This window comes from Oryctolagus cuniculus, chromosome X (assembly GCF_964237555.1).
Source record: "Oryctolagus cuniculus chromosome X, mOryCun1.1, whole genome shotgun sequence".
Taxonomy (NCBI): domain Eukaryota; kingdom Metazoa; phylum Chordata; class Mammalia; order Lagomorpha; family Leporidae; genus Oryctolagus; species Oryctolagus cuniculus.
The window spans coordinates 34,217,984-34,228,519 of record NC_091453.1 but is presented as its reverse complement, the minus strand read 5'-3'; the positions used below and the strand labels follow the sequence as shown (position 1 = coordinate 34,228,519).

The 10,536-nt window shown below is 55.6% G+C and overlaps 2 protein-coding genes across 5 annotated transcripts; both read left to right on the top strand.

Annotated features, from left to right (window-relative positions):
- Positions 1–505: 505 nt before the first annotated feature.
- WDR45 (WD repeat domain 45) lies at positions 506–6,806 on the top strand. 4 transcript variants are annotated; one of them, XM_051827102.2, is made up of 11 exons: positions 506–2,059; positions 3,464–3,535; positions 3,668–3,742; positions 3,827–3,931; positions 4,704–4,809; positions 4,916–5,010; positions 5,461–5,540; positions 5,661–5,869; positions 5,948–6,049; positions 6,136–6,281; positions 6,529–6,806. In XM_051827102.2, exons 2-11 carry the CDS (start codon positions 3,481–3,483, stop codon positions 6,636–6,638), a joined length of 1,083 nt encoding a protein of 360 aa, XP_051683062.1. In that variant the 5' UTR covers positions 506–2,059; positions 3,464–3,480; the 3' UTR covers positions 6,639–6,806. The 4 variants fall into 4 exon arrangements, with proteins under 4 accessions (XP_051683062.1, XP_051683060.1, XP_051683061.1 ...); XM_051827100.2 differs by having other exon boundaries at positions 4,701–4,809; XM_051827101.2 differs by having other exon boundaries at positions 1,911–2,059; positions 3,401–3,535; positions 4,701–4,809.
- A 146-nt stretch (positions 6,807–6,952) lies between these two features.
- Positions 6,953–10,036, top strand: PRAF2 (PRA1 domain family member 2). The gene is made up of 3 exons (XM_002719908.5): positions 6,953–7,602; positions 8,634–8,851; positions 9,280–10,036. Exons 1-3 carry the CDS (start codon positions 7,295–7,297, stop codon positions 9,417–9,419), a joined length of 666 nt encoding a protein of 221 aa, XP_002719954.2. The 5' UTR covers positions 6,953–7,294; the 3' UTR covers positions 9,420–10,036.
- The last annotated feature ends 500 nt before the right edge of the window (positions 10,037–10,536 follow it).

Genomic DNA, 10,536 nt, shown 5'->3' with positions numbered 1-10,536 from the left:
GTCATAGCTGTCTTAGTCTGTTTTCTGTTGCTATCACAAAATACCTGAGACCAGGTCATTTGTTTTGTTTGTTTGTTTGTTTGGGTTTGTTTTGTTTTGTTTTTGTTTGTTTGTTTTTTTGACAGGCAGAGTGGACAGTGAGAGAGAGAGAGACAGAGAGAAAGGTCTTCTTTTGCCGTTGGTTCACCCTCCAATGGCCACCGCGGCCAGCGCGCTGCAGCCGGCGCACCGCGCTGATCCGATGGCAGGAGCCAGGTACTTATCCTGGTCTCCCATGGGGTGCAGGGCCCAAGCACTTGGGCCATCCTCCACTGCACTCCCTGGCCACAGCAGAGAGCTGGCCTGGAAGAGGGGCAACCGGGACAGAATCTGGTGCCCCAACCGGGACTAGAACCTGGTGTGCCGGCACCGCAAGGCGGAGGATTAGCCTAGTGAGCCGCGGCGCTGGCCCGAGACCAGGTCATTTGTAAGAATAGAAATTTGGCTCACAGTTCTGGAAGCTGGGAAATCCAACAGCATGGCACTGACATGTGCTCAGCATCCCAGGAGGGACAGGCATCACATGCGGAGACCAAACAAGAGATGGAGTGTTCCCGACACAGCCATTCCCAAAATAACCAATTCATCTCTGAAGGGACTAATCCTGTCCTGAAGGGAGATTCCTCAACATGTAGCATCAACATGAATTTGAGGGCTAAATTCCCACCACATGGATTTAGGAGACATTTTCAAACTACAGCAATACTCAAGATACCATGATATTTGGAAACTGGATGCAAATGGATGGATAACCAGAGAAGGGACAGAAAACCAAGCAAGTGAGAGCAAGAAACTGGATCAGAGCAGAGGGTAGAGAAGTTCCTGCTGTTTTGCAAGATCATTAATCGTCAGTGATTTGGTTAAGAGCAGTCTCAGAGATGTGGGAGGGGCAGAAGCCAAACTGAATTAAGCTAAATAGAAGCTGAGTATGGGGAAGGAGAGTGAAGCAGAGCAATGGGGTCATGCCCAGGAGGGTTCCAGGACCAAGCTTCACAAGGAAATGTGTTCAGAAGTGTTGACAACACAGGACCTGAAATCAATAGGGCAACAGCGCAACAGTGCTACACTGATACCATAAGCCAGTTACAAAGAATGAATTAAACAGATGTCAAAGTATGCATTAAGAAAGCATCAACAACACTGGGGAAAAAAGTAAAGGATGGGTGGGTGTATCCGTGTTAATACCCGATTGTAATACAACTGCAGGATTTCCCTGTGTTTTCCTTACAGCTGCATGTAATCTGCACTTACCTCAAAAAATTCAAATGTTGAATTAAACACTTCCAGTTGCCATAATTTGGCAACTTTTGTTTCCACAGTAAGCATTCAGACTTTTTACCAGCAAAGAGCTATTTCTTTTTTTTTTTTCTTTTGTAAAGACGACAGCGAAGGATGGGGTGGGGAGCGCAAAATCCATCCCTGTCTTTCCCTAGACAAAGAGAGCAAGTCTCACTCAGCCTTCCGGGTCTGCAGGTTCCACCCCTACCTCCGCTATAAGTCTGGAACTCTGTACGTCAATCAGGGGGCAGCTACTCTAGTGCACCTCGGAGGTCCAAGCCTAGTTAGTCCAGAAAGTTAACACATCTAGCTCTCCGTGGGTACCGAGTTGGATGCTCCGCCCTTTCCCACTTAGCGAGAGGGTTTCTCTCTTTCTCCTTCCCTTCCTCCCTCCCCCATATCATCCCTCCTCGGGTATCTCTGTCTAGCCCTGGAGAAACCTCCCCCGCCTCTGAACCCCCAGCCGCCCTCCCTGCACTTCCCGCGCCTTCCTTAGGAGACAGTTGCTCGCGATGCTCCCCAAACCGGCGAAACGGGCGAGAGAGCCGCGGGCTCCTTTTCTGGCCAAGGTACATCATTTCCGGTCACAGCCTCCCTCCCCCGGAAGTAGGGCCTGATGTAAACACGGGAGCCGGGCGCCAAGGCCCGGGAGGTCAGGGAAGCCGGGCCGCGGGCGGCGCCGAGAACGGGGCTTGGGAGTCAGAGACGCGGGAGATCAGGACAGAAGGACCACGATCCCGGGGTAGGATGGCGTCTAGGGGAGGGAAGGGATCCTTGGGAATAGGGGTCTTTGTAGATGGTGGGTTTCAGACCAGGGGTATTGAAAGGAGTATAAGGGTGGTCTTCAGAGGGGTGAGGCATCCCTGGCAGGAGTCCAGAGATAGTGCAGGCTTTGGGAATGGGAGGGGGCGGGGGCGTGGAAACAATGGGGCTTGGGAGAGTGAGGCTGTCCGGTGGAGGATGTTACAGGGGGAGACCCAGGTGGTTTGGGCTTTTGGAGGGTGGAGAGGGGGTGCACTTGGACAGAGGTCTTAGAGAGATGGGGTTTGAAAGGGAGGATGGAGCTCCAGGGCAGGAATCTTAGGGACTGGGTCCTGTTCAGCAGTCTCAGGTTGGTGTTTTCCTAGGCAGGTGTTTTGGGCGCTGTGCCTTTGGCAAGGGTCTTTTTAAAAAAAAAAAAAAGATTTATTTATTTATTTGAAAGTTAGAATTACACAGAGAGAGGAGAGGCAGAGAGAGAGAGAGAGAGGTCTTCCATCTACTGGCTCACTCCCTAATTGGCCACAACAGCCGGAGCTGCATCATCCAAAGCCAGAAGCCAGGAGCTTCTTCCTGGTCTCCCACGCAGGTGCAGGGGTCCAAGGACTTGGGCTGTCTCCTACTGCTTTGGCAGGCCATAGCAGAGAGCTGGATCGGAAGTAGACCAGCCGGGACCCTGCGGCAGGGTCTTGGGGAGAGGATGGGGGTCTAGGAGGGGAATCTTAGGGAGATGGGGTGGAAGTCAGAGTGAAGAAACAGGATGCCCCAGCGGCGGGGGATTTAGAGTGCTAGGGGAATGGTGAGGTAATGTCTTCAGGGCATAAAGGGATGAGGAGGCATCCATGCAAGAAGTTAGCAAGGTGTGAGAAGGGTTTGGGGAAGCCTGTGAGGGAGAAAGGTGTTCGGGTAGAGTTAGAACCACGGGAGGAGGTGTTGGACCAGTCATCTCAGGGAGATGCAAGAAGAGGTGACTTGTCCTAGCACCATTCTCCTCTGTTGACAGGTGAAATTTAGTGCTAGGTTCAGCTGTGAAGCTGGGGAGTGACTCCGGGCCATGTCACGCATTGGGGCCAAGATTGACTGCAGGTGGGGAGGGATGATTACTGGGGCACCCTCGACCCCATTACCTCCTGATGAGTCAGTGAGAGCCAGCAAGTAAGGAGAAGGGGAGGTTTTCCAGGTCAGTGTGAGAAGACAGAGTTCCTGTCCATGCTGTTGGGAGCTTAGAGCAGAGATCTGAGGACTGTCCTCATTGTTGTCAACTCGGGAGTTCTGCTGGGGCCAAGAGTAGGCAGAGTGGAGGAAGAAAATCTGTTGGGGACAGGAGTTGGAGGACTTGGAGGGGAGACCCCAGGACTCTTCTCGACTGTATGCCATTTGTGACCAGAGGAGCAATCCTGGACCATGAGTCAGCAGCCACTTCGAGGAGTGACCAGCTTGCGTTTCAACCAAGACCAAAGTGAGAGAGGCTTCCACCTGTATCCTTGTGGGAGGGGAGAAGGGAGGGAGCGAAGGGTCCCAGGTAGGTCATGGGCCCCCAGCTTCCCACCTGGGCCTTCTCTGAGGCAGTATGGATTCCTACCACCCCCAGGCTGCTTTTGCTGTGCCATGGAGACAGGTGTGCGGATCTACAATGTGGAGCCATTGATGGAAAAGGGGCATCTTGGTGAGCCTTTGACAAGGGAGGAGCAAAGGGCAGAAGGGCTGGGTGTTGGCTGCCACCTCCACTGACACCCTGGTCCCTGTCCAGACCACGAGCAGGTGGGCAGCATGGGCCTGGTGGAGATGCTACACCGCTCTAACCTGCTGGCCCTGGTAGGCGGTGGGAGCAGCCCCAAGTTCTCAGAGATCTCAGGTAAGTGCCCGCATCACTCCCATGCCCCAGATTCCCCGGATTCCCGGCCTCCCACAGGTGCCCCGAGGCATGGAGATGTCAGAGCGTGGAAGCCATGGATCTTGTAGCTTGAGACGCTGGATGTTTTGTTTTTATTAAAAAGGAAAAAAAAAAAAAAAACCTGTCTCCTGTATGCCATGTCCTTCCTTAGGTAGTGTTTACTTCCTGTGAGTCTGGTCCTGTTGCCAGCACTTGGCTTGCTTGTCTGAACTCATGGACTCCTCACAGCAACTCTGTTGCAGGAAGTATCATTCATCTCTATTTTTACCAAAGAGGAAACTGAGGCCCAGTGGGGTTAAGTGACTTATCCAAGGTCACCAAACCAATAGGTTTTAAAATCTTGGGACATGGCAAGAGATACTGTAGGAGAGCCACTGAGCCCTAGAAGTCCTCATGGAAATCTCCTGGGACTATGGACTGGGACCCTGGAGGCAGGAATAGTTGCTGAGGGGAGATTACAGACCTCGATATGGGTCCCTACTTTGCCAGACACTCAACCCTTTCAAAGCTCCATTTCCGTAGCTGGCAGTGAGTATTCTGCTTCTAGACCTGGTTCTCTGAGGCATCAACAAGTGTTTATGCTGTGGGAGGCTCATCTTGGGTGTTTTCGGTGAAAGGTTAAACAAGGGAGTTAAGGTTCTGTGGGGGAGTAGAGGTGTGCCCTGTGTCACCAAGGACCTCCCCTCACCATAAACCTTGGCTTCCCAAACCCACCCACCTACCTGCCCAGCAGTGCTGATCTGGGATGATGCCCGGGAGGGCAAGGACTCCAAGGACAAGCTGGTGCTGGAGTTCACCTTCACTAAGCCTGTGCTGGCTGTACGCATGCGCCATGACAAGTGAGCCTGAGGCAGAGTGGGGCGGAGGGTAGGAGGTCCTTCCCTGGCCTCCCAACACCCTCCCCCTCACAGCTCGTGGCCACACTGTGTTGTGTGATGTCCCCAGGATTGTGATCGTGCTGAGGAACCGCATCTACGTGTATTCCTTCCCCGACAATCCTCGAAAGCTGTTTGAGTTTGACACCCGGGACAACCCCAAGGGTGAGAGGGCCCAGATGTGTGGGTGTAAGGGCAGGAGACAGTGCATGGGGCAAAAATGAGTGAGAGGAAGAGACACACGTGCTAGAAACAAAGAGGCAGGAAGAGTCACTGCAGAGATGCCACACTCAATCTACCCGTCTCTCTGTCCTCAGCCAGTTCCCTCTCCCCATCCAAGACCCCGCCCCACCCCTGGGTGCCCCAGATGGCAGAGCAGAAGCACCTGATGAGGACATGGGTGGGTGTGTCAGAGAGCCCTGGGCCTCCAAGGGGCCGTCACAGCAGCTTCCTGGAATCCACAGTGGCATGGGGGCGATAATTTGCCTTGCTGGTGGAGAAATGGCAGCTGACCTAAAGTCCCTGAGGGTTGAAGTCTGGCCCAAAACCTAGCTCTGTCCATTCTGAAGCCCTGCCAAGCCCCTGCCTCCCTTTGATCCCCCCTCCCCCCACCAGGGCTCTGTGACCTCTGCCCCAGCCTGGAGAAACAACTACTCGTGTTCCCAGGACACAAGTGTGGGAGTCTACAACTTGTGGTGAGCTGTGCAGCAGCTGAGGGGACCGGCGGGGTAGGTGGGCAGGCTGGCTCCACCTGTTGACTCTCAGCCCCTCTCCTCCATGCCCCTCCAAGTCCCAACTGCTCCCTCCTACCCCAGGACCTGGCAAGCACCAAGCCTGGCACCTCCTCCGCTCCATTCACCATCAATGCCCATCAGAGTGACGTGGCCTGCATGTCCCTGAACCAGCCAGGTACCGTAGTGGCCTCGGCCTCCCAGAAGGGCACCCTTATTCGCCTTTTTGACACGCAGTCCAAGGAGAAACTGGTGGAGCTGCGCCGAGGCACTGACCCTGCCACTCTTTACTGGTGAGCACAGGGAACACACGGTGAGCTGGTGACCCCACTCATGTGACACATGGACATCACTGCGGGTCTGTCTTCCAGCATTAACTTCAGCCATGACTCCTCCTTCCTCTGCGCTTCCAGCGATAAGGGCACAGTCCATATCTTTGCTCTCAAGGATACCCGCCTCAACCGCCGCTCCGCGTGAGTACCCACCTGCCCCCCCACCCGCCATGCCCCCATCCCCCTGCCTGTATACCACACCTGGGCTTAGCCAGTACTGCCTGCAGGCTGGCTCGCGTGGGCAAGGTGGGGCCCATGATTGGGCAGTACGTGGACTCTCAGTGGAGCCTGGCGAGCTTCACTGTGCCTGCTGAGTCAGCCTGCATCTGCGCTTTCGGTCGGAATACTTCCAAGAATGTCAACTCTGTGATTGGTGAGTGGGAACCGCCGCTCGTTTGGGGGTACTGCATGGGCAAAAGGCCTGCAGGTTGGACCTCAAAGAATTCTAGGGCCATGGGAAGCCTGAGGGGGACAGAGCGTGTGACTGAGCTCCATCAGTAAGGGGTAGGGGGTACTTTGGCAAAGATCTGGATGTAGACCCTAGGCTATGGGACACCTGAGGGGGCTGGACTGTGTGTCTGTGCAGTCTCTAACCTTGTATCACCTCTCCCCCTCCCCAGCCATCTGTGTAGATGGGACCTTCCACAAATACGTCTTCACTCCCGATGGAAACTGCAACCGAGAGGCTTTCGACGTGTACCTTGACATTTGTGATGATGATGACTTTTAAGGACCTTAGGGGCTGTGTTAGGGACCTGCCGTGGCAGGTTGTGGGAGCTGAGCCTTGGGGACGGGGTTTGCTGTGGAAGCCACCAGCTAGTAAGCATTAATGGGGCCTGTGCCCACTGCCCCCCTCAGCATAGCTGTGTCTAAATAAAACAGCTCACTTCCCCAAGTATTTCTTGATGACTCTGTGCTCAAAGGGCCAGGCCAGGAACTCGGGGAGGCACCAGAACCGCCTGGAGAATTGCGGGAAACCTAGAGGGCACAGCCTAATCCAACCTGGGGATTTGTAAAAGCTTCCCAGAAAGAGATGATCTCTGATGCAATTAATATGAGTAAAAGGTTCTTTAATGGCATTTATGGCTTGTGCTCAAGGGTGGGGCATGGAGTTTCCAGGAGAGGCGTGACCCTCTTGGACTATGACAGGAAGGAAGTAAAATCCCGCCCTGGTCCTTCTGACAGTCCCTGCTGTCTTGTCTTTGCCTGTCTGGAAACTTTGAGCCGCCGCCCAGAACTGTCCTGCGTGGCGCCTCACCCGGGAACTGCTAGGAATTTGAAGAGCTGGGAGCGTCCCGCCTCGTGGCTGAGGTTTGATTTCCCAGCAACCCTTGCTGCCTCACTATACGCCGTTGTTTACGTTTCCCGTCACGTGGGTAACGGCGCATGCGCAGCTCACCTAGGTCATTAAGCCCGCCCAGTCCAGACTTCATTTCCCAGTGTGCCTCGCGGTGCGCAGGGGCTAACGGATGTTGTAGTCCGGCGGCCTTTCAGGCTGGTCCAGCAACCGACAGGATGTCGGAGGTACGGCTGCCACCGTTACGCGCCCTGGACGACTTTGTTCTGGGGCCGGCGCGTCTGGCGGTTCCTGATCCATGCGACCCACAACGGTGGTGTCACCGTGTCATCAATAACCTGCTCTACTATCAAACCAACTATCTTCTGTGCTTCGGCTTCACGCTCGCAGTGGCCGGGTGAGGGGAGGGAGTGAGGCGCCGGTTGGTCGGAGACGCCTTTGAGGATGGGGAGGGGGAACCTGGTGGGGGAGGGGCAGGGGGAGGGGGCCACCGGGCCGGGAAGAGCGACATTAGTAGAGATGGAGGGTCTGAGGGCTTTTGAAGGAGGTGGAACCTGGTTATGAGAGGGCCTGGTGGGGATGGATCGTGGCCGGGGGAGGCCTGTGGAGAACGGAGGGTCTGGCGGGAAGACCCGGGGGAGATGGAAAAAGTGAGGAACTGAAGGGGGTAAGTGGGCTGGGAGGCGGACCTGAAAACAAGGAGGGTCCGAAAGGGGGTTTGAGAGTCTGTAGGGGACGGCGGGGCTGATATGAGTAACGGCGCCAGATAAAGGCAGCCCTGGAGGAGTCAGGGCAGGCCCAGGGACGCGGTGAAGTTGAAGGTTTGTGGGAGGTGGACCTGTGTGGTATCCGGACCTGGAGGGGGAGCCTAGCTGTGACTGGAATGCACCTCGAGCCAGTGCCTGTGGGGGAACTTGGGCCCAGAGGGAAGACCAGATAAGGCTGGAGGATCTGGAGGAGGGACTTGGGCGGGGACCCAAAGCCAGGAGAGGATTCTAGCAGTGCTGGGGGGGGGGGGGGGGGACGGAATCCATAGGGAAATGCGAGACTGGAGGGGGCGTCCGGCAGGGGTCCTGTGAGGACCCTGGGCCTGACCAGAGGGCAAAGTGTGGGGACCCTGGGTCCAGAGGAAGCTGCTCTGGGACTGGGTGAGAAATGGGGGACATGGGCAGGTAGTCAGAAGGAAAGTGAGTGTTGGGAGCCCAAGGGGTCTAGCGGGGATGGGAGGACCGCAGGGTAGGAATGACACGGAGGAAACGAGGGCCCGCAGGGGGTCTAAGGCAGCGGAAGCCCTGGAGGATGGACCTGTAGGAGACAAGACTAGCAGGATTGCTGCATCGGAGGGCCCAGAGACGGGGGACCCAAGGGTCTTGGGGCTCAGGATCGGGTGGATGGTGGTCTGGGCAACTAGTTCCCTTGTCCCCACAGATACATGAGCCCGCAACACACGCTCCTTGGCGCTCTGACAATGGTGGCAGCCCTCGGCATACTGACGTGGGCAGCCGAGTCCCGTGCAGCCATACGCCGCTGCCGTCGCAACCACCCTGCTGCCTGCATGGCCGCGGTGCTGGCCGTCAGCCTCCTGGTTCTCTGGCTCGCCGGCGGCGCTTACACCTTCCTACTCAGCATCGCCACGCCAGTGCTTCGTGAGTCTCCACTACTGCGGGAAAGGGCCAACCTGTACTTAAAGCACCAGGCCTGGCCTGCCCTAGTTCCTGGGCTGAGGGGGCTGGAAAACCCAGGAGGCATGGCTTAAAAGTGCCTTTCTTGTCTTGACTCCCCCACCCCACCCCCTTTTGGGAAACACCCCTCTTACTGCCACCTCTTTGGGGATCACTCCTGGTATTAAGTGCCTTCCACTGGCCAGGTCCCCATTACCAAGAGCCCTCCCTGGCCACGCCCCCCCCCCCCCCCCGCAAAGAGAATTATTCCGCCACACTTTGATGATCAGAGCTACCCTGGCCACTCACCATTCTATTACTCTACCAGGGCATCAGTTCCCTTCTGTGGGCCCCAACTGGTGTGGGCTGAGGACTCATCCCACTGACCCCACCCCTCTTGGTACTGCCCACAGTGATCCTGGTGCACGCCTCCCTGCGCCTGCGCAACCTTAAAAACAAGATTGAGAACAAGATCGAGAGCATTGGTCTCAAGCGGACGCCAATGGGGCTCATCCTAGAGGCACTGGGACAAGAGCAGGAGGCCGGATCCTAAGGGCCTGGGATCTGTGCCCCAACGTGGAGAATATTAACTCCCAACCCCACCTGAGACCTTCAGCCCTTTCCCAGCCCTCAAACTAGTAATCTGGAGTCCCTTGCCCTGCCCCCGCCCCCCCAAAAAAGAACAAGACATCTATATCAGCCCTGCCTTGGTCTCAAACTAGGCTCTCTCTCTCTCTCACACACACACCCATTACCCAGGAACCACAGTCTTCCCTAGCCCTAAACTTGGGAACCAAAGCCACCAACATCTAGCCCCAAATCTGGGGCTTAAGACCACAACATCCATGGCCAACATCAAACTGTGGACCCAGAGACACTCCTAACCCCAATGTGGGATTGGCCCATCTCCCATGCTGAGCCCCAAAGCTGGGGTCTGGGGTAAGGTATTGTGACATCTTGAACCAAAGCCCCATGCTCAGCCCATCGCTGGGGTGGAGTCAAACAACCTGACCCTGTTTGAACCTTTGGTCCCAGGTGACCCCAACCAGTCCCCTTACCACCCGCTCCCTCCCATGTTCCACAGTGGCCAGGACCAAGGAGTTGAGTGGAGGTGGGGCATATATATCAGTATTACCGCAACAATAAAACCTGTTGCATCTTCCAAGCCAATCTGGGCCTCCTGGGTAAAGTCCTTATTTATGTCAATGAGGAAGTGGCCTAGAGACTTCCTGGCTGGCTGTCAACTATGTGGGCTGAATGGGTGATCTCTGAGGCCCTTCCTCAATCCTGTTACCTCCGGATCAGTGTGAAAGCCTAAGGAAGAAGTTAGGGGCACTGTTTACTATCATCATTTGCATTATTAAGAGTTCTTGTTTGAGGTTGGCTGTGAATCTGAGCAGAGGCAAAGGAGTTACCCCATGTCACCTGGCAAGCCACAAGCAGATGGCTTAGGCTACTTCCATGGTATTATTTTTCTTCCTGTAAAAATATGAGGGGAGGCTGGGCATTGAGCACGCTCTGTTAAGCTGCCCCTTGAGAAACCTGCATCCCATACTGGTTCCAGTCAGCTGCTCTGCTTCTGAACAAGCTCCCTGCTAATGTGCCTGGGAGGCAGCAGGTGATGGCTCAAGTGCTTGGGCCCCAGCCACCCATGTGGGAGACCCAGATGG

Excerpts from the sequence above, each read along its gene's own strand:
- WDR45 (XM_051827100.2), top strand. The coding sequence starts at position 3,481 with ATGAGTCAGCAGCCACTTCGAGGAGTGACCAGCTTGCGTTTCAACCAA. Across the intron at positions 4,810-4,915 it reads GTACGCATGCGCCATGACAA|GATTGTGATCGTGCTGAGGA; the intron begins GTGAGCCTGAGG and ends TGATGTCCCCAG. Across the intron at positions 5,011-5,460 it reads CACCCGGGACAACCCCAAGG|GGCTCTGTGACCTCTGCCCC; the intron begins GTGAGAGGGCCC and ends TCCCCCCACCAG.
- PRAF2 (XM_002719908.5), top strand. The coding sequence starts at position 7,295 with ATGCGCAGCTCACCTAGGTCATTAAGCCCGCCCAGTCCAGACTTCATT. Across the intron at positions 7,603-8,633 it reads TTCACGCTCGCAGTGGCCGG|ATACATGAGCCCGCAACACA; the intron begins GTGAGGGGAGGG and ends TTGTCCCCACAG. Across the intron at positions 8,852-9,279 it reads CATCGCCACGCCAGTGCTTC|TGATCCTGGTGCACGCCTCC; the intron begins GTGAGTCTCCAC and ends TACTGCCCACAG.